This window comes from Clupea harengus, chromosome 12, assembly GCF_900700415.2.
Source record: "Clupea harengus chromosome 12, Ch_v2.0.2, whole genome shotgun sequence".
NCBI classification, from domain to species: domain Eukaryota; kingdom Metazoa; phylum Chordata; class Actinopteri; order Clupeiformes; family Clupeidae; genus Clupea; species Clupea harengus.
In genome coordinates this window covers 18,535,376-18,558,707 of record NC_045163.1, presented here as the reverse complement: position 1 = coordinate 18,558,707, position 23,332 = coordinate 18,535,376, and the positions used below count along the sequence as shown (strand labels likewise).

The 23,332-nt window shown below is 44.2% G+C and overlaps 1 protein-coding gene across 2 annotated transcripts; it reads left to right on the top strand.

The window, feature by feature from the left end:
- Nucleotides 1-432: 432 nt before the first annotated feature.
- On the top strand, nucleotides 433-20,618 carry zgc:92275 (cholesterol 7-desaturase nvd). 2 transcript variants are annotated; one of them, XM_012830117.3, is made up of 9 exons: nucleotides 433-597; nucleotides 1,397-1,949; nucleotides 10,448-10,636; nucleotides 11,024-11,202; nucleotides 11,501-11,626; nucleotides 12,442-12,561; nucleotides 15,596-15,772; nucleotides 16,528-16,702; nucleotides 17,449-20,618. In XM_012830117.3, exons 2-8 carry the CDS (start codon nucleotides 1,520-1,522, stop codon nucleotides 16,687-16,689), a joined length of 1,383 nt encoding a protein of 460 aa, XP_012685571.1. In that variant the 5' UTR covers nucleotides 433-597; nucleotides 1,397-1,519; the 3' UTR covers nucleotides 16,690-16,702; nucleotides 17,449-20,618. The 2 variants fall into 2 exon arrangements, with proteins under 2 accessions (XP_012685571.1, XP_031433874.1); XM_031578014.2 differs by lacking the exon at nucleotides 433-597 and adding an exon at nucleotides 617-1,038.
- The last annotated feature ends 2,714 nt before the right edge of the window (nucleotides 20,619-23,332 follow it).

Here is a 23,332-nt window from a genome sequence, read left to right as displayed (position 1 = left end):
AAAAGATAAAATGATGATTTATGTGTTTGGCAGTTCATCTACTCTCAGTAACTGAACTCTTTAGTTATTTCCTAACACTTTGTTTTAGTGCTGTTGGAAAAAATAGTGGATGGCAGTGTTCCTTAAATCCACATACCGGTATATACAAAAAGTTAATTTTATAGGCTAACTATAAATGTTTCACACAAATGTAAAAGTCAAATGTTGAAACAGATATTATATACATATAGCCTACCTAAATAAATATGAAGTATGTAAAGTTCACAGTTACAAACAATGTACAGAAACTGGCCGCTGTGGTGGTATCTAAATGTACCTGAAAGCTCAATGCCGTCACCTAAGTGCTCTGAGATGCGCTCTCTGTCAATGGCCAGTGGCGCAATGCAACATGCCCTCCCTCCGACCTCTCACCTGAAGGGGGCGTGGCGATCATTGCTTCAGAGACGCTGCTCTCTGCTGGCTGCTGCCCTATCCATTCATTCTCCTCACGTTAACATCATATGCCGTCGAGCACACACTTGCGCATTCCTGACGTATACTCACGACAGCCGAGGGACTGCCAAAGACGCGATCAGGAAGGTCACTGGTCTGGGAAACGTAAGATCGTTTTCCTACAGACTAACATTTGATTTATTACTCCTACAGACTCTGCTTTGTTAATATGCGATGTATTAGTGATGCTGTTCGTTTACATAAGAGCCTTAATCGTTAATCCATGTAGCCTACCTGAGGTTGTGTGAGATTTGGTCAGTCGAGCTATATGGGAGGCTATGATTACCCTCATTATCACAGTGCGTCTTGAGTTAAATTCAGTCCGGAGATTAGCTATCTTTAGCTCGTTTGCATTGGCTTCTGGCACAGGTGCACAATAGACTTATGTAGTTCCATTATATTGAAAGCCATACCATTTTAATGGGCTTAAAGCTTCTCCGTGCTACGGTGACCTCTGAGGTCACAACATAAAAGTTTTTGAAGAAAAGGAGCCCCCCCCTAATCTGCTCTTCTGTTTTTAAACGTCAACTTTCAGCCGAAATCCAGGTGCCGGTGAAGAATTTACACTGTCCAGGCAATATTATCTATGGGACGCCGATTCTAAAAATGCCATTTCTCTGTTTAAGCATTTAACACATTTTTCTTCCATTTAAATTGATATGCATGCACACAGTGTTTATAATGTAGTAATACGGTATATTAATGTAGTAACAAGTAACAATGTAACAATGTAGGCTAATAAACAAATATAAATGTTATACTCATTTTAGTTTAGGCTACATTTATTTATGTTAATGCTTTAGGTAAATGTTCAATGTTTTATGTACTTAATAAATGTTATGTATTTATCTCTGCTATTTATTTCAAATATTGTTTCCTGTAATGGAAGTTTCTGTGATCTTAGGTGGCACGCTGCTTGTGACACTGCAACACGGGGTGGCACACTCTTTAAACGGCAGGGGAGGACACCGCAGGCTGCCCAGAGCACATGAACAGACACAGACACGCACACTCATAGAATCCCGCCATGGAGAACTCCAGTAACACGCTGCTTGTTAAAGTGGCTGCGGTGGTCGTGATCAGCATTACGGCCGCCCTCGTGATGCATGTCCAGGATCCATCCGACACTGTCCTCGGAGTCGGCTACCCAGAATTGTGGCGGAGAACCGGACTAGCTGGCGCGCCAGCAAGAGCCGCAACCTGCATCCTGGCAGGAGTCTTACTCCTCACATTGGGGTGGTTGTACAGGCTACTATTCGCTCCTCTGGAGCTCTTGCGATCCCCCGACGAGGTGGGTTACATCGCTGAAGACGGGCGCACCCGTGCTCAAGCCGCTAATGATGTGAGACGGCGGCGGAAGACAGGAGAGCTGCCGCCCGTTTATCCAAACGGATGGTACCGAGTGCTGGATTCGCACATGCTAGAGAGAGGGGATGTGAAAAACGTGACTGTGCTCGGTAAGTGTCTCTCCTTTTGTACAAAGATACATTTCCCATGTAACCTATGTGATACAAATAAGCATATAGGGACAGTCAATGAGAGTGTTTCTTACAGTAAAAACATCGGTCGAATATGATCAGTGTTAGGACGGTTGCATCCCGCTATGTTGTGCGACTGCCTCTGCCATCTGAAGCGCGTAGTGCGTACAAGTACATCCAGGATAAAAATAGCATGTCTCAGACAGTTTTGTAACCAGGTCAGCACAATAACGAATGCTAGCTACTTTTGTTCTGCTGACTCGCAAACCAACCGCAGTCAGCCAGCGGCGGAAACTCACGCCACAGGACCTAAGTTTTTGTTTGTTTATATTACAAAATATTATATATGATCTTTGCTATATTGCCATTAGTCCTGGATAGTCATGTGGTGTATGCACTTGCTAGTAATACTACAAAAATGTTTATGGCCTATTATTCTGTCATGGTTATCCTCAAACTATTATGTCACTGCACCTGCCACACAGGTGGAGGTGTTAGTGACCTTTCCTCCATCTGAAACATTTGCATGCCTCTTTCAACCCATAGAAAAAAACATAATGTATGACAAAAAGACGTGACATTCCCAACAAAGGGAAATATGAGAAGAAAACTTCAAAACAAGCATGTTCCTCTGTGAGCATTTTCATTTCAGACAGCCCTGTCATTCGTATAGGCCTTTCTGTTTGATATTATAAATAGTGCAAAATCAACACATATAGAGCTATTCATTATATTGTACGGTTAACAACACTTTATGCATTTATGTATTGTATTGCCACTGGACAAAGGTGTAGAAAAGGATGTAGAATTTAATTTGAGGCTTGAGTTGTTAACATCAGGCATGCTCTTCTTAGATCAAGAAGTGTTTACAACTGCAACACATGCCTTGTGACGTTACCGTCTCAGGCCCACACTAGTACCTATCTGTAGGTCCACTTGGGACGTGCCTGTATTGTTATGTAATGCTGTTAAACCTTTAAGGTTTTGCTGCATTGTTGTGCGTTCACACTCTACTCTACTCTGTACTTAGAAAAAAGGATTAAGGCTCTTTTTTCAGAACACAATCAGTCTTGTTAATAACGACATCAGTTTCCTCTCTCTCACCAGTCTCTTGGTTCTGCGGAATAGATGCCAGCTCAAACGCACACTTGACACAGACTGAGCTTGCACACTTAAAGATTGCAAAACATGAACCACCGTCTCACATGTGGGCTGTCACCAGATCGCCTGTGAAGTTCCCAGGCTTTCTGCCTCAGTCGATGCTTCCTCATACACACAAAATGCATGCAGAGCCTCAGGGTAGTATCGGTTTTATTCCAGATGTCAATGTACTCAATATATCCTGAATGATTACTATTCCCCTTATTTATTGAATATAACTGCCACAACGCTAAAACAGTTTACAGTTGTCAATTAATAGTTTTCCAATGATACGACCTGCAGTAGCTTATTACTATGTCATCAGAAAAGTGCAAGTGCTGCACTACTCAACATATAACGTAATTATATATTTAGCATAGCACAGACCTGCCCTGAGAAGCATGTGCTACCTCTGCTTAGCATTGAGCCCTGGGTTCATTGGTGTGGTCTGTGTTTCACATGTATTTTATTGTATAGTGGCAAAGCACAGAATCAATACAGCCACTGCAATGAAAGGTGATTATATGAATTCTGTATGAGTCAGTTGCTAAATCGATTGACTCCAGTCAGTTTTTTTCCATGACATATTATCTCGCATCTAATTATCCGGGACGTTAAACACTTCACTCCACATAATGAGGCACTGCCTGTTGTCGAGAGGTTTTAAACAAAGGACGACTAAAGATTGCAAAACATGAACTACAACACATACTGATATTCTTTCCCCAGCAGTATTCTCTCTTCCTGATACACACGTCCTTATGCTCAACTTCCTATAAATTCTGGTTTCCTGATTAATTAATCACCGGTTAATCCAGTCAAAACCCAACAATATCCAAAACTTCTCACAGATTTTTCTATTCTTAATGCTAATCCTGGTGGATATCCCCGATAAACACAAATGTTTCAGAACAATAAAAACTTGGAAACTGTACAAGAGCATTCCTGAAAGAATTAATTATTGATCAACTCACACCTGTGATTCAAGACATAACAAACACGCAGGTCATTAAACAAGTCTCAATACTTATTGACTCAGTGGTTAAATAGTTGTCATGGGGATGTAATGTTTTTGTATTGGAAACCATGGACTCAGGACACTGAGGATGACTTGGTACAACCACAGGAGATTAACGAGACATAGCACTGAATGGCCAGACTTCTGTGATTATATAAATCTGGTAATTTTATACACACATTTTCATGTGATGTTGTCTGGGTGGAATCATTTTAATCAAGGAAAGTGAAGAAGTGTTGTGTGTCAGTAACCACACAAATAAGCTTATGATACTTGGGATAGTGTAAGATCACCTGAGTTGAATATCGGCACATTAGATGTTATAATTTCTAGGAAATTTGTAGAATTTCAGAAACCTTGTGAATCAGACAGAGATATTAGAAAAACCGAGGTGATTAACCAGACACATAGCTCTGAATGAACAAATGCATGGTCAGATTAAGCCTTGCTCGAGAGATTGGCTAGATGCAAAACCTTTTGCCTGGATTTGTAATGGTTGATGGCTGAGTCACTGCTTTAGTGTTTTACATTTTTTTATTCTTCATTCAACAGTATTCTCTATTTCATATTCCAACACAGTCTACACAGAAATTTGCATCAAAATGTAAAACTTCTGCGCATGTAAAATAGCGAGGAAGGAGAAAATGTGCATAATCATCATGAGCTGTTTCAAACTTGCCGATGATGTGGTGGCAGAACTTTCTCGTTCACTAGGCTTGGAAACAATCAGATCTTGGATGCTTGCTTCCTTTCATGTCTGTTCTTTGTTCTGCCTTGGGGCCGTCTGTGGCTTTGCCAAGTTGCTACGATGCACACGGTCACCTTGCACAACCTGTTGCCTCACCAGTGGAAGCTTCAAACAAATGGCGATTGTTGTTTTACTTTGGGGAAAGGGGCTGATCAGGTGATGGTTCCTTGGAAACTATTCTTCTTGGTATCCAAAACTCCTGTATCCTAGTCGACAGGAGAGTCCATTTGTGTTGTTACACCACAAAGTGAGAGATATTCATGGTAACAGGTGTTGTGTTTTATTACTAGGGGACTTATGTTACAAGTTGTGGTTAGGGTAGGGTCAAAGTTAAATTGTGAATAGAACAATGCAAAGTATGTGATAAAATGTAGATTGTGTTGAATACGAGTCTGTTCTATACTATAATACCTGACAGTACAGTATATTATTTAAACATATCAATTTTTGTGCTGTTCCATTTTGATAAAGAATAGCCAAATAATCAGTTAGCCTGATGATATATTGCATAATACAGTACTTTAGTGCATGAATTTCCGTGCGTGCAATTTCATAGGTATGATAAGTTGCCTCCAGTCACCCAGGTTAGATGAGTTTACAGTTTCCGTGTTTTTTTTCCGTGTTTCCAAACCCAGGAGGAAAAAAGTTTATACATTCCATTCAAAACTGTTGGCCTCTTGCCAAACTGTACAGCCCGTTTAGGGAATTATGGGATGCAAATTTGCTAGTTGTACACCCTCTGGCTTAATTCTGCAGTCAACAAAAACAATTCCAAGGAGATGATGTTGGGGGATGTTTGGGAACTACAGGTCTTTTGCTCCACTTCGGACACTCTGTACTCTGCCTCTGGTGTTTTTGGATGGCCCCGCAGTATCCAATATGACCTCCTGACCTCAGCGAAAACCCTCTCTGGACCGGAGTGAAGGCGTCAATCATCGTAGTCTTTGATCAACTGGTGTTACATGTGATCAGGTGAGAGGAGGATAGGATGAAGAGTTTCCTCTTCCAGCTTTTCAGCTTTACGAAGTCGACCACCAACTCTTATGAGTCCAAAGGCTTCGTCCAGGGCAGGTGAAAGTGAGTTCAGACTGCTGCTTGAATGTACAGCCTTGCCAGCCTTGAGCGCTTTAACCTCCTCAGGGAAACTTTCGAGTTGTATTTCATTCAAGAGGGCCACTTTGGTTTCAGTGCGTTCAGGCGCAGTCATAGATGGTGAGGCCACCCCGTGTAGTAGTAGGTCATCCCACAATTCATAGAGACCCAGGTAAGGGAACGAAACATCAGGGTTTGACACCGTGCCAGAGAGGGTGCCTTGTTGGAGCTCCGTAGCATCATCCACAACACTGGTGTGGCGAACAGGCCGGTGTTCAGGGGGATCCTGAAGGAAAGGAGGGCCATGGCAGCATTGACTGGGCTATGAAAGTCGGACCAAACTCAAACCCCGGGTGATTCAACATACCTCCAGTTCTCAGCTCCCACCAGCTCTTGTATTTCCACGACACGTGTTCCCACAAACACCTTGTACTGCTGGGACTTAGACTGGATCCACTTCAGTACGGTGGTGGAATCTGACCACATGATGAAGCGTCTAATAGGTGGTGTGAGCTCTGAGTTGAGGACTTTGGTGAGTTGAGCTCCATTTAGTGCAGTACTCTGTTCCTGGCATTGGATTTGATAACTGGCGCTTGGGTGCCACCCATGATCGAGCCATGACAAAGGAGACATGGGCTTGGCCGGCTGCATCCACCGTCATGTTAGCAACAGATCTATATACCTTCTCCAACACATCACAGGACACATTGAGTGTAACGCGGGGAAGTAGGTACAATTTGCAGATCAAGCAGCTCAGATTCCAATGCCTGCCATATTGGCAGTAGCTCGTCCGAAATGGGCTCATCTCACAGGCTCTCAGTCCACCACAATGCCTACACAAGATTTTTAGCCCTGGTGGTGTTTAGGATTATGAACCCCAGGGGGTCACACTGGCTAGCACGTATGCAATACACAGTCCTCATTGTGGGATCTGAACTGGACATGGGCCTGTGTTTATAGCCAAGTAAATCGGAGAGGCAGTGCCAACAAAGATCGAGAATGGACTCTTGGCTCCGTTTTGTCTCCTTAGAGTCATAGTTCACATGCCTCTGATCTGGCCTCAGAGGGGAGATGTGGAACTACCTCTGGGATGTTGCTGGACCACTGCCTGATATCAAAGCCACCTTTAGCTAATAAAGCTTTCATTTTGTCGATGAGTGCTCTGGCCAGCTGGGGGCATGGTAGAGACTGGAGGCAGTTGTCCTCATAGAAGGCCCTGAAGACTGACTACATCAGATCTTCATTGCCCTTTACATGATCCCTGACATGGCTTTGGACTGTGTAGCAGGTAGGTGGCACCGCAGGGGCATTCTTGTGCAGCTAGCTCGCTAACCTTTATAGCAATATGTCTGCTCAGCCTTGTGGAAGATTCCAGTCACGCACGAGTGCACACAGGTAGACAGCCCTTTTTTCTGAAATAAATCACCTACCCTTCATGTGGAAACTGTGTCAGTTTCATCAGACCTGCACAACAAAATCAAATTTCATTACTTTTCCAAAGCTTTCAATGAATTTACCGAATTTCCTGACTTTTCCCGACAGGCCTGGAAAAAATGGGATTTTAAAATTCCATGGCTTTTTCAGGATGTCCTATTCTTCTACACACGCTGGGAGGAATTAAAGGTTCTATTCACCACTGTGTGCCTGTACTCACAGATGCGTGATTTTGTATCTGGGTACACAGCGAGGAGTCCTTCGACGGGACGGGACGGGTCTCGCTTGGTTGACTCTGACCGCTCCACGAGCTTCTCCCGAGACCTTCCAAGCAAAGGGAGGAGTCGGTAGATAAGGATATGGATACCTGGGGTACCAGGTAAAGTAATGGACCTGGGGTAAGGTACATAAAGTTGGGTTTAATAGCGGCATCGCGGTTGATAGGCTGGCCTGTGGCGTGTAGGGTCCTGTGGATACTGTGACCCTAGCTTATGCTGTACTGGAGGCTGCAGTGATGAGGGCTGCACCAGTGCCATCTCCACATGGTGCAGACACTGCTGCCTCCTCCTGTACAGCCTCCTCACCCGCCTCTACCTGTGCGCAGTGTCCTCCGTATGCACCACAAACACAAACTTTGCATAGTACAACGTTAACAGTAATCTTAAAGACACAGTGTCATTTTAGCAGCGGCAGGGGATTTTGTACAGCCCAGTTTACAGGGGCAGTTTTACAGGCTTGTTGTTATGAAATATTATAATTATTATTATTATTATTATTATTATTATTAATGTGTCCTGTACACACTTTGTTTCCCCGAGGTTACTCTCGGTGAGATACGACTGCACAATAAGGCAGTGGAGTCACTTTCTATACAATTCGCCTTCGTAAGCACTAACTGTCTGGCATCGCCTCACAGCGTTCACATTTCGCCAGAGTTAGTAATAGGACCACGGCTCGCTCTCTGCAAAACCCACACACTGCCACTGCAGTTATAATGGCGGTGCAAATTAGCCATGCCTTGCCAACACAATGCAACAAAAACAACTTGATAATTATCGTGTTAATTACGCACTGTATATGCCAGGGGTGTTTTGATGAGATTAACAGAGGGAAAAGGGCTGCTTTGTTCTCCTGAGTTTGTGTAGGTAGGACAAAGAGAAGAGGAGAGGAGGTGGAACAAGAGGTGTGATATAAAAGAGGACTGGAAGAGTGAGAATATAATAGATGAGAAGAGGACAGAAGGAGAGGAGCAAGGCCATAGATGAAAGAGGTTAAAGGGAGAGGCAGAAAAGGTGACCACATTTTAGTGGCTTGCTGTTCTCAGCTACGGATATTTATTTTTCAGTAAATTTGGGAGTGATAATTCAGATTAAACAATGTTAACAACAACAATGTTATGATCCAGAAGTGAGTTCCACATATTCATTCATTCAATTTTCAACATGAAGAAGAATGGCTTTAGTGGCAACACCTTAGTGCCCTTATTATCAAATTAGACTTCACAGACATCACCCTCGCTCCTCTTGCAGTTTGGTGCCATTGTAGTGCATGATTTGATGATTTGATGATTTGATCGTGTTTATAGGTGCCACTCTACTGCATGACTTGATGATTTGATCATGTTTATTGGGGCTGCATGTCTTGTAGCAGTTATGGCCAGACCGTTCTGCCTCTTCATTTTTCATGTCTGTTTATCTCTCACACCACCTCTCGTCTCTCGTTCTCTCTGCCTATGCTTCATTGCCTGCTGTAAGTGGCCGTCCCAGATTTGCCTGCTCCAAATCAAACATGGCCCCAAGGGACTCTGCTCTCCCTGAAGATGATAAACAAACCTCAGTGGATTCTTATTGATCCTCCTTGTGTGCCAGAGGCCCCAACCCATCCACTTACTGGAGCACATTTAGAGCAAACGTCACATTAAACCAGCATCAATGGCAGAACTGCTGAAATGCTTAATGGTCTAACAGTGACAAAAGTCATGTATTAAATTGGATTTTAGGGAGTAGCGGTTGCGTCCTACTTACAGTGTACAGTGATATACAGTGGGGTAATGTTAATGTTTTGCAGAGAGGGCAGCCTTACTTCCTTACTCCTCCTGCAAGTGTCGGTTAGCCCAGGCCACAGTGCCTGCTAATCTGAGCCATAATCTGAGGGTAATCTGAGGCCTGCGAGCACACGCTGCCAGCGGACCAAACTTTGATCCACCTCCCACCCGGAGCGCACACCACACCTACACGCCTCTTGTTTGGTGCTCCCGGCTTTGCTTCGGGAGGACATACAAAAACACGGATGTGCCACACACACACACACACACACACACACACACACACACACACACACACATACACATACACATACACATACACATACATATACACACAAACACACAGACCATGCTCTGTCACAAACAAGGAACAGAACACTGAAAGTGCAGACACCTAAGTGGTGAGGGAATGGCTTGCCAAGCTGATTCCCAACAGATTTGCTTAACAAATTGTCTCTGTTTGCCATCAGACATGAACTCAGTTTGAGTGTAGCAGTTAACCCACTGTGTCAACCTGAAGAATGCCTGAAGTTAGGAAATGCAATTCCATATTAGACTTTTTTTTCTTATTTTGAAAAAAAAAAGAAGCACTCAGATCTCATGTCAATACTTGTACAAGTGCTTTTGCTGCCCTGAAGTGTGGCATGTTAGAATGGTGAATAAGAGGGTTGAATTAAATTCCAAATTTGAGGTCTACCTGTCTGTTATGGCACAAAATTGTGTTCTTCAGGAGTGCTTTGGTGCAACTACGAGGAATTGGGCACTTTCTCTACTAAATGAGTGGCTTTCAAGTACTCCTTTAATTAGTACCAATGCTTCCACTTAGTGGTGAGTAGAGGTACTGCACATATTGCTTGACGCAGGAACAGAAATGTATGTATGTTATGTGTCATAAGAAGGGGCCATACACACTTACTTACTTAGTTGCTTTATTAGGTAAATGTGGAGTAAAGGGAAATCAATGAGAAATTCACGTTGCCTCCCAATGTTCTGTCTTACAGGAGAGCAGGTTGCTGTCTTCCGGGGTCTCGAGGGGAAGGCTTACGTGGTGGATGCCTACTGCCCCCACCTGGGTGCCAACCTGGCAGTGGGGGGGCGTGTGGTGGGCGATTGCATCGAGTGCCCCTTCCACGGGTGGCAGTTTCGGGGGGAGGACGGGAAGTGTATTAGGATCCCTTATGCAGAGAAAGGTGGGCCGTTCTTTTTAATTTGTTTAAAACGACTCCTGCTAAATGATAACAGAAAGCAGCGATGAGAAAGGGACAACTTGTTAGGCAGATGTGTATACGAATGTGCTACATGAATGTGTACACATACATGTGTGAGACAATACCATGTCAGTGGTACGCATGCACCACACAATGTTAGCATTTTAGTGGCTATCCAATGATTATCATCATGATAATGTTTATTTCAATGCTTCCAATTCGAGCATTATTATTAAGTTCATAATATTATAATGCGGTTACTATGCATTATGCATTACGCTTTCAAACCCTCATTAAACCCTTAATAATGATCAGGTCTGTATAGTAAAGGACGCCCCTGTGTGATATGGTGTGCTGTGCTGTCCTCAGTGCCAGAGTTTGCTAAGGTGCGCTGCTGGCCCAGCTGTGAGATCAACGGTCAGATCCTGGTGTGGTTCCACTGTGACGGAGATGAGCCCGGCTGGAGGGTGCCTGAGCAGAGGGAGATCACCCAGGGCGTGTGGGTCTACCGTGGACGCACCGAGCACTTCATCAATGCACACATAGAGGTGTGTGTGTGTGTGTGTGTGTGTGTGTGTGTGTGTGTGTGTGTGTTGAATGGATACAGAGAGTGCTACAGGATTTTTTAAGGGACTCAAATTATAGGAGCATCCTGTTGTTTGTGCAGTGTAGTACTAGTGACCGGTGTGGGTGTAAACTTTTTAACTGACGTATTCATTCTTGTGTAGTTCATTTTGTTCATAAAAATGTAGTTGAACATGACATATCAAAGAATCGAGTTAAACAAAACAATTCAAAGAAGAGAATGAAAGCATCATTGTGAGGCTTGATTGATGTCCACTGCAGGAGATCCCAGAGAACGCTGCAGACATCGCCCATCTGGCTCACCTGCACACTCCTGGCATCGTGAGCGGGGTGGACCTGCGCTACACAAACAGCAAGACCTGGGAGTTTGTGCGACATGACTGGAAGGTGAGGAGGCGAGAGTGGATTCAAAAGAATAGAATAAAAGGGAGAACAAGGGCCACCTTAGAAATGTCTCTTCCAATCATGATGTAACTTTTACACTCCTTTTAGCTGCATCGGTTTTGTGGCAGGCAGTTTTTAGGAGGGACATTTCACCTCATAAGATGATCCACTGCCAAAGGGATATATTGTTTTATTGGGCAATAAAGAAATAAAGAAAAAACTCAAAAGATTTGTATTAAATTTAGTTTCATAAAATACTTTATTTCCACTCAATAAATCTGTTGTTGGCAAACAAGGTTCTTCAACCGGTCCTATAAACCAGACCAGAGCACCAGAGCAGAGCAGAGCCCCAGAGAAGAGCAGAGCCCCAGAGCAGAGCAGAGCCCCAGAGCACCAGAGCAGAGCCCCAGAGCACCAGAGCAGAGCCCCAGAGCACCAGAGCAGAGCCCCAGAGCAGAGCACCAGAGCAGAGCAGCACCAGAGCAGAGCAGCACCAGAGCAGAGCAGAGCCCCAGAGCCCCAGAGCAGAGGAGCAGAGCAGACCAGAGCAGAGCAGAGCCCCAGAGCAGACCAGAGCAGAGCAGAGCAGAGCAGAGCAGAGCAGAGCCCCAGAGCAGAGCCCCAGAGCAGACCAGAGCAGACCAGAGCAGACCAGAGCAGAGCCCCAGAGCAGAGCCCCAGAGAAGAGCAGAGCCCCAGAGCAGAGCACCAGAGCAGAGCAGCACCAGAGCAGAGCAGCACCAGAGCAGAGCCCCAGAACAGAGCAGCACCAGCGCAGTGCAGCACTGGAGGAACGGTGTGGCTTGTGTCTCCCTCAGGTCGAGTGGAAGCCCGAGACGGAGCCCAATAAGCACTGCTCTCAGATGCTGGTGAAGCACGCGCTCACTGTGTTCGGACGCCGCTGGCCACTGCTCGACCTGGATGTGGTGGCAAGACAGGTATGACAAAGACAACAGCAACAACAACAACAACAACAACAAGCAACAATACCCATCCATATGCATCCACATTGCCTCTGTAATAATAGTCAAAATGCATACCCACACACATAGCCTACACATACACACACACACTTTCCGAACCAAATCCCAAATGAAAATGGATACATTTGGTTGATGCATGAACATCCTTTTTTTTGAATAATATTTCTGGCCATTATTTTGTGTCCACGGTTATTTCTACTTCACTGCACTTTACTGTTGTACTTCACACTTCACATCACTGCACTCTGCCAGAATACCAGAATTATTTATGCTCCATACTTCACTTCCTGTAGACCATGTATGAGCTGCTTATCGCTCAGTGCTTTCCATTTGGCCAACTCCTCATGAAGAAGGACCCCCTTCCACATGCTGCTATTTTAGATGTTCCTCCATTTTTGAAGAACGCTGACCTATGAGAAAGACTCCACAGGGTTTGATGGTTTGACCTATGTGGTCTAGGAAAGTTATTTTTCTTAACACCTAATTTTTTCTGTAGAACAAAAAAAGAAATGCCACTCGATTGCCCACTTGATAAATTACGATTCTTATATTAGCTTCTCCAGCAGTCAGTTACTATGGTAACTATGGTCACTTCTGCATAGATTCCATGTTTTCACTGAGCAGTTTTACTTTGAAAGAGCATACGTTAAACTAATGTGACTTTCTAATAAAAATAAAGTTAAAGTTAAAATAGTTCGACCTTGTTGATGTGAGGCCATAATGTATTCAACACCCAGGGGGAGACAGTGAGCTGCTGTTCAGTGGATTTCACAGGTTACTGGCGGTCACTGAGAATTACTGCAGTTTCTTTCATTGCTGTTGCTCAGCGAGATGCGATTAGTCCTTGAAATCAGATATTTTTCATGGTTTATAAATAGTAACTCTGACTCATTACCCTTAATTATATAAATCTAGTGTTTTCCATCGGAAAATGTGTCTCAGTCTGATTTGGTGCACATATTGCCTGTGGAGTTTCAATGTAATCTGAGGTCTAGCACTGCAATAATCAGCCGTTGCTATATAAAGCCATCTCCTCTTTACACTGAACTGAACACGGGATCAGCACCATCAGGCCAAATCCAGTTAGCACAACCAGAACATTTCACAAATCCCTTAGAAATGAATGCAGTTCTGATCACTCCAACAAAGTCAACATAGTTATACTGTATATATATATCCTTACCCGGAATGATCTCTGTTATGACAATAAATTATCAGATACAGGAGGTTCAGACAGAGGACTAGGCAGATGCATATGGTCTAAGCTAATTAGTTCACCCTATAGGATGTGCTGGCAAACCAGTCACCAGTCTCATACTGACAAGACTCAGACATACTTAGCCTGTTACCAGCTGAGTCATGGGAGCGCTAGTGGCATGGTCATTTTGTCCCTTCCACCCCCTCCTCCCTAGTTTCACCTGTCGGGGGCTGATTTAAGTGCGCTGGTGTTCTTGGTTCTAGAATGTGTTCTCTGTGCCGCAGCATGTGTCTTGCTGCAGCAACAGCAGCAGATATTTCTTAAAGCAAATCTACAGATCTATGGCTAAGATTAAACGTTTACTAATCATCAACAATACTTTTAGACTTTTCTGACGGCTGACCTGACTAACGGGTTGATGGCTTCACCGCAGCCAAATGTTTAAATCCATCAGCTTAGTGTTGTTGGTGCTGTCACATATACCGCACTATGGAGGCTGATTTCACCTTGTCTTATTGTAATTTTAGTCATATAAAATGCAATCATAGTTTAACTAGGAATATAGAAACTCCTTGGTTCTGTATCTCCTCTGTTCTTATTATTCAAGCGTTTCTCCTTGGTCATCAACAGCCTTGGCTGAGCAAGAAAACACATCCTCCTCCTTCATAAACACCTCATGGTGCTGCTGGGCGCATGGGAATCTGCTGGAAGCGTAGCGCTCCTTGGCCATCGTTTCTCATCTGTGCTACATTAGCATGTCTCTAACTTGTCTGTCATTACAGCAGCTGTGCTTGCCAAGAACAAATCTACTGCCATGTACTAACCATAAACAATTCTTTTAAGTCCTGTCCTGACTGAACTGTTTACGGGCCAACGGCAGCACAGCATTCCCATCCATCTTCTGAGGTGGTTTCAGCCCTGTCACATATATTGTGCTTTTGCTGGCTTTCCCACTGTTGTGCTGAGACTTAGTGACCAAGACCCCTTCCAACATCAGCTTCTCTCTCTATGGCGATGCCAGCGTCTCCCTCTGGTATTCTGGGAAGGGTCCAGCTGAAGACCTCCGGGCACTGCCAACTCTCTGGCATATGAGACTTCACAGCTGAGGAAGCTCACGAGAGAGCAGGCTTTAATGTTGGGATCTTACCCAAATGTCTGCACTTAGAATGAGCTCAAATTCTAATGTAGTTCAGACCTAATAATCAGGTATATCGCTGTAAAAACTGGTTAGAATAGAATAGAAAGAAATAGAATAAAAACTGTTAACTGATGATATCTGTGTGTTTGTGTGGGTGGGACATTAACAGGAGGGCCTCATGTTGAAATACCAGTTCAAGCCTGTGAAAAGAAGAAAAGCATGTCTGTCAAAATGTAAAAAAATGTGTAAAAGTGCACAAAATGTCTCAACTGAGCGACATAACTCTGTTTTCCTTTTTATTAGATTTGTCTTGGTCAGCATCTAAGCAGATAAACAATATAGTGCATTTTCTCAATGCAAAAATGCCTAGTAGTAGTGCTGGGCGTTTTCTCTTGTACCTTTTCTAGAACAATCTTGCTCAGCCACTTTCATCTCCGTGTGAACAAATGTGGCCTAAAGGCACCTCGCTCTTTATCACCACATATTTTCCATTTAGTTGCCTCTTGTTTCTTGTTGTGTGTGTGTGCTTCATGTCTTTTTTTCTGTGTGTGTGCTTGTGTGGGCACATTTGTGTGTGTGTGTGTGTGTGTGTGTGTGTGTGTGTGTGTGTGTGTGTGTGTGTGTGTGTGTGTGTGGTGGGTTTGTACTTTCAGGTGGGCCCAGGCATTGTGTTCCTGCTCTTTGACCACAGTTTCCTGGGTCACGGGGTCATCATGCACTGCGTGACCCCAGTGGAGCCTCTTCTCCAGTGTGTGTCCCACACCATCTTCTACCAGAGCAGCATCCCCCCTCTGGTCCCCAAATTCATCTTACGAGCTGAATGCATCCAGGTAAGACACACACACACACACACATGCACACACACACACACACACAGACACAGAGAGAAAGAGAAAGAGTGAAACACAAACACACACACACACACACAAACACACACACACACACACACACACACACACACACACACTTGACTGACAAACTGAACATACACACACTCACAAAAAGGCTCACAGTGGCTACAGAAATGTAGAAAACCACCTCTCAGGTCAGGTCAGGTCAGGTCATTCATATCTGACATGTTCAAACTGCCCTGTCCTTTGACACCACCTCCTTTATAAAGTGTCAAACGAAACACTGCTGGCTACATACATTCAAAGGGACATACAGACTGCAGAACTGAAAAATGATGCTGAAGAGGAAGCTAGAGAATCCACAGTCAAGCCTTGAGAGTTCCCAAAAGCCTTAGGCAGAAATCTCATCTTGTGTTGACAAAAACCCCTCAGGTCAGAACATCCATTATAAAACGCCTCATAGGGCCACGTATGCAGTATGTTTCTTTAGAAACAGTTTGCAGTACCAGCACAGCCATTCCTGACACAACCCCTTTGAATTGCAAGCTATGAATGCTAACAGGTTTTGCTTTTTTGAGAGTTGAGGTTACAGGTTGAAATACCTTTCAGTAAAGGCAGCACCTTTGTTTGAAGAAAACAATAGCAGAATAAAACTTTTAATTTACTGGAGGGGAATGGGAGTGCCGATGGGGGATGTATCCTTTGAAGCTCATCCACTGTGCTGTGTCTGGCAGTTTGAGCGAGACGTGATGATCTGGAACAATAAGAAGTACATCTCCAAACCCATGCTGGTGAAAGAGGACTCGGCCATTCAGAAGCACCGCCGATGGTTCAGCCAGTTCTACAGCGAGAACAGCCCCAGACTACGCTACCAGCACGACACAATGGACTTTTGAACACACTCTGGAGGTATCTATCTACATATCTATCTCGCTAGCTAGCTAATTAGCCATCTAGCTAATTAGCTATTTAGCTATGGGTCCATTATTCCATCCAGATTAATACTAGCATTCATCAGGACCCATGACGAAAACAGTACACTGTGCAAATATACTTTACAGGAGACAGGAGATTTTGAACAGATATCCCTCATCTGCTACGTGGGGGAAAGTATCAATTACATTCCCACAAGTGCTGCAGGACTAGGACCCGAAAGTTCTGTTTCTCAAAGGTTCTATTTCTTGTTGATGACACAGGAAATTCTACTTCCCCATTCTGTGTCTATAGATATATATACTGTCATACTGTCAGACAGAGGCAGAGCTAGTGCCCAAGAGAAAGAGATGAATGGCACCTGAAAGAAGGCTAAATGAATGGTAATGAAAGGAGTGAGTGTGAGAGTGAGAGTGAGAGTGAAATCCCCTTTCATCAGGAGGGAGCATAAAGAGCCCGACATAGTGGGAGAGATCGCTATTCTAAGACAGCTATTCTAAACCTACATTTATTCTGCCTCACCCAACACTAAAGCCATTAAAACGAATGGCTAATTATCCGTGGATCTTGTGAATAGGTGCGTTGGGGATTACACCAGAATCAAAAGTAATGAAGCCAACACACTTGTGTATTTGCTGCAGTAATTAAACCTTATTACAAACTCTTCCACTGAGACGAGTCTCCAAACTAAAGCTACTGTTGTGTTCCCTCTGCTTCCTTAGGTGTGTCATCTAGCAATCCAATGGATTTACATCCCACTGGATCAAGATGCTGTTTGGATGTACTATTTTAAAAGACACTTTTAATGACTGAAGCTAAATGAAATACTTCAGAAGAGGACGACTGGTTATCCTAAGAGAAGATGAGGTAGGAAGGGGTGCTGACTAGGAGTTTAACGGTATGCTAATGACAGTATGCTTTAATAAGCAAATCTAAAATAAATGTAATGATTGATTTTCCTGTATTCATATACACAAGAATGTAACCAAAAAATCAAATGGTAGAAAATTAATACCAGAATAAAGGCATTCCTTTTTCTTTGCATACTGCATTGGTATACCAAATTCATGGGGTCATTTTGCACACCGTTGCACTCCTAGTACCAAGCATCTCCCATATTTGATACCAAGCAATGGGGTTTAGGGAAGGGGGCTTGAGGAAGCTTTGAGGACGGTCCTTGTCGAAGTGCCTGAGAGGCCTAAGATTCAATGGACTGTGATAGCATATTGGCCTGTTTAAAGCAAGGACGCGTCAGGTCAGGCTCCCTCCAAGCACTGCGCTACGTGTTCAAACTCGAAAGCCATCCCAAAGAAACGGATGTCATGAATCAGCCCGAGAATATAGAACAGCTTTAATGCCAGCAGAAGACATCCGAATGCCAAGATTTACCTCAACCTTCTCGCAAGCCTGAAGGACTCATTGCACAAAACTGACACTGACCTCACAAGCTGATTCAGCAGAAAGTGTGAGTGTATGTGAGAGAGAGATAGAAGTTGTTTCAAGTTGAACTGTGTGTATATGTACGATGTTGCTGTCACTCTCAGCGCGCTCGGTGACCCGTGACGACGGACTCCGTGTCACTCCAGTCCCGCGATGCCACACCTCATCCCAGGTCTGTGAGAGGCACTGGCATGAAACGGACACAGATAAGCCTTAAAACATGACACCGTCGAGCCCTCCCTCCACCCGGACCCCTCACCCCGCACCCCACACCCCGCACCTTGCACCTTGCACGTCCAGAGCCCCGCTTTCTGTAACAACATCAAGTGTGTGTGTCCTGCGGAGCAGCAGTCATGTGTTGTGTTTGTTGTCCAGCCTCTGGGGACATGGCACTTATCTGGAGTTTATGAGGCGGCTGATAGCGGATTGCATTAGCCACACTGAAACCTGATAGTGGTCGGCTAATCAGGCACTGCAGTGGGCACCTGCATTTAATTTCGCTATGAAGCATTTTGAGGTACTTTGCTGGTCAAGAAGACAGCCTCTGGTATCCATATACATTTAGGAATATATAAATTAGACTTACACGTACAGTAGATGAATAATTTATATGTGTTTTCTTTTTTCAAATCCGACTTTCCTATGATATACAGTAAGTAGCCACATCCTTCATATACAACAACATTAATCTTTGACAATATGAACATAAAGGCTTTCAATCAGTACATGTAACTGTAACAGTTAGAAAGCATTATAATAAACTAGTGACAGCGAATCCAAGATTATGTTAGTTTTTGTTCATTGCTGTTTTTGTAAACAGATACTACTAAACTAAAGTCTTATGGGGAAAAATAATTGCACTTATGATGACAAACTCAGGTTATGTCTGAAGATTAACAGAATGATCACCAGAATCTACTGAGCACTTACAAAATTCATTTTTGAAATACATTGATTAAGTGAATGTTACATATACAAGAATAAATCAATAATTAAAGCAAATCTGCTTTGGGTTCATGGAATATTAATGTTAAATGACAGAGATTCGCATAACAAAAAGGTCTCTTGGGTTTCAATGCTTCTGTATTTCTATGACGACTAAGGCTTCCAAATCTCTTGTAGCTTCTTCTAAGACCTAGATCGCCTGTTATTTGTCTTCAGCCTACACAGTTTGTCAGCCTCAGCCTTTGTAGCAGGCTGGGCTAATAGGCTAACATAATTCACTTCATTGCACGGGCTCCATGCCGATGAATATAACCAAGTGGGTTGAAGAAAAGGGGGTGAAATTCCTTAGCCTGTCCAGCATCCGTAGCAATCCCCAAATGGCACTTTCACTTTGGTATGATGTTGTACGCTGGTTAGAAGTAATTCAAACGACTATTTACTGTTTGGAAATTTTTGAAAATGTTGTTTTGTCATCTCAATTGTAAGTCTGTCTTTGAAATGACCTCAGTCATGTCATGCATTGACCTTCTGATGTTGCTGAATGTGTTTCACTTTGGACAGTCTAACCTGCTGGTATCAGCCTACATATAGGAGATAGCCATGAAGTTCGTCAAAATGCTGTGAACATGTAATACTATCGTTGGAGCTTGTTAGAGATTCCTGTGTCCCATACATTATCAGAAAGTGTTAATGAAATGTACATTTTCCGGAGTTTGCCCATCATCTTTTGGCCAGAAAAGGGTGCCATTGTTATTTATGTAAAATTCAGTCATCCGATGTTGGCTGCTTAGTTGCAATGTTACTTGTAAACACATATATGGTAATATGACAGTGGATGGGTCAGAGATGTTTAAAACACACCTACATGTGTATTACAAATAATCTGTTGAAACACTACATTATAGTTGATGGGGGAAAAAATATGATGAATGCAGCTTGGTTGACATGAGGTTTATGTAATCGAGGTTGTGTCTTGATTTTTGTAACTTTTGACTGTATGTCTGATATTTATTGAATGAAAAGTTTTTGTGAATGGGAAGACTGTGTGATGCTGTAAGATGCTGTACAAATCAATGCTGTAAGACTTTCAATGACATGTTTTCTGTAACTCAAAGGCAAATGCATTTCCGATATACATGCGTCTCTACTGAAGCAGCCCGATATACATGCGTCTCTACTGAAGCAGCCAGAGCGCACCGGCCCACAGAGCATGACTGCTCAGATTCTCTTTAACAGCATGCATGCTGTAGTAGGTAATTGTGCTCGATGGTGCAATGGGAAGAGCTTGTTCAACACAAGTCCACATAATTTATGCTGCACTCATAGCAGTATGTAACATTTCTCCGAAAGCCTGTTATTAATACAGATTATTTTTGTAACCGGAAAGCCTAGAGATAACATACCAATGTTGTTATCATTAAAACAATCGCCTCACAATTTATTCTGTACTCTAGATGAAATCTGTATTATTTCTGTACATTTCTGAATAAAAATCCTTTATCAAGTATCCCTGTGTCGTTTCTAACAACCACTACCACAACTGCTGTTGTTGCAAGTGCCAGTATGCTGTTGTAGCAAGTGCCAGTATGATTATAATGTTGTTAGTGCGAGCTGCCAACTCCTCTCAGCCGCGGGCCTAAGGGCTTATCACACCTTATCACTGAGAGTAGCACTGAGCCAGGGGAAGGCTTTTAATGAGCGAGGCTCCTCCTTCCGCCTGATAAGCAAAAGGCACAGGCACCCCCGCCAGCTTGCCTGCTTCATTAAGTTTGGGACACGTTTTAATTAAAACATGCACTTTGCCCAGGCGCTTGTGCAAAGTGTCCAGAATATTACTCGGCGGGAGGGCCAGCGGTTCAGCGGAAATCTCCTGAGGAGGTGATAATTCTTTTTTGGAGGCGGCGGCAGTGTTTCAAACCGGAGACAGGAAATGAGCGACAGGAGTGACCTTGACACAGGTGAGCGGGGAGGCAGTGAGCCAGACCGGGGGGCGGCTGGTGCCTCTGCGGCCGAGTCTCCTGCCTCTGAGGTCTGTCAGACTGTCCACCCACCCCTACCTGAGCGCCAAACATACTGCAAAGCATCGCAGGCGTCCTCTGGTGCAAGTCACCCTGACCTGGATAGCAGGCCCAAAGAGGACACCTCCGATCAGAGAAGCTTGTGGCAAGGAATGGGCTCCAGAGAGTGTCCTCTTTTGACGGTCAAACTGGGGCACCCAGACGCAAGCTCCCAGTCACTGCAGTGCTTAGTCACGGCTAGCCTACTTTCTGGGTGCCACATCTCGACAGAGGACGCTGAACCGGTGGAGTCATCAATTAAGCTGACAGATGAGGTCCATCAGAGTCCCGTATATCTTGTCTCAGGCATGTCTGGAGAAGAGAATTGGGTGGGCAGTTGTGATGGTGACGATGTCCAGACAGATGAGTGTCCAGTCTGCAATGAGTTGTACAGGTCTACGGCCAAACACCGGGCAGCTTTGCTCAACTGCGACCACACGTTATGTGAAGACTGCCTATCCAAGATGGTGCAGCGCGCAGCCGACCCGAGCCGAGTCCAGTGCCCGCTCTGTCGCCAGAGGACTCCGCTCCTCCGCTGGGAGATCCGGCGCATGCAGGAGGAGACTATGTCCCACGGAGCCGTCATGGCGGCCGTGGACCTCACCGACCCCTTCCTTGGCTCATCATCGTCACCGCCGTCCAGCTCCAGATTCTGCACCGCTTTAGAATGGCACCTGCGTGCCCGCGCCGAGTCAGAGGTGGTGTGCGGATGCTTCCGGCGGCCTCGCTGGCTGTCGCGGGCCTTGGGCCGCTCGCGGCGCTGCCACTGCTGCTACATGGCACTGCTCCTGGCACTGGGCACAGCCGAGCTGTGCCTTCTCCTGCTGGTCTTTCTCCCGGTCGTTACACTCGTGCTTCTCGTTACACTTGTTGGCAGATAGAGGCCGGTTTCCGTCATGTTCTGCATGCCACGTCAAAACAACGACAAATGCAGATGAAAACAGAAAGTGGTTCTAATTATGCGTTTGGGGAGTTAATTAGGACACTCCACAGACAGACTGGTGCGAGACAGTCATTATCATTAAAACGAAAGACTAGAATTTATTATATAAGGATGAATGTCTAAGGTCTCTAAATAAACCTTTATCCATTCCAAAGTGAGCCAGACTGAGGTTAAATACTCCTAGTTGCTCATCTGTCTTATTCATATTACTGCACGGCCATTCCTTTTACATTTGTTCATGTCTTCAGTCTAACACTGTCATGTCACATCAAATGAAAAACATCTAGATATGGCTGTGTTAGGTCAAGAGCCCATTAAATAGCCCACCATATTTTGCAGCATACAGCAAAACACTTGAGCAGCTTTGGCAGCTGCCGGTATTGTGCCACTCTTATGTATTCCCCTCTCAGTGCACCAGTTTCCAGATCCTCAGATCTCTGCTGCTCATTTTTTCTGCTCAGTTTTCTCTGTGGCCTAGTTCAAAGCGGAGTTGTTGCAGCTTTATAAATATCCAGAGCAACCTTAAGAAATGATCCAGCTATTTCTGTGTGGATGACGCGCTCTTGTGCTGCTGCTGCAAAAAACAAAAAAAAAAACATTTGAAGCCGATGCCCTCTGAGTCAATTGGCCTTGTTTAGGCACTGAACAGTTCCCTCTCTCTCTCCCAGCTTTGAGTTGGCCGCACGAAACCAACATCCTCAGACCCCAGGCTTCATTTCACCCCACAAAAAGAGAACTGTATAAATGCATGTTTTTTTTAAATTATTTTTGCTGTTCAAGTGATTATCTCTCTTTCTGGTGACTAATGATAAACAGGGATGTTTGCTGCTGGACTGTAACATGGCATGCGAATCACTGACTGTGTTAGTGGTGAGGACGGATATTCTGATGGGATGTAAGGATCAGACCATCAATAATGCATGTTCACTTCGCACACTACATGAGAGACATCAGCCCACATGCAGCCATGGGAAAGGCTCTCATCCATGCCTTTATCACTTATGTTGCATGCAATAACTCCCCCTCCCCCGCAATCAGACACATATTATTTTAGACATACACTACTACTAGGAGGCTTCTAAACTGGCAAATAATGCAAAATATGTTGTGCAGTGCGTAGTTTGCTCTTGTGTGCTTGACTGCAAGGCAAGTGTTACAAATAACGTCCAGATCTCAGTTTCAGACCACCTCTATTAGGCTTAACTCTTTCACTCTGTCATG

Coding starts and splice junctions, on each gene's coding strand:
- zgc:92275 (XM_012830117.3), top strand. CDS start 1,520: ATGGAGAACTCCAGTAACACGCTGCTTGTTAAAGTGGCTGCGGTGGTC. Junction 11,203..11,500: donor TCATCAATGCACACATAGAG/GTGTGTGTGTGT, acceptor TGTCCACTGCAG/GAGATCCCAGAGAACGCTGC. Junction 11,627..12,441: donor TTGTGCGACATGACTGGAAG/GTGAGGAGGCGA, acceptor TGTCTCCCTCAG/GTCGAGTGGAAGCCCGAGAC.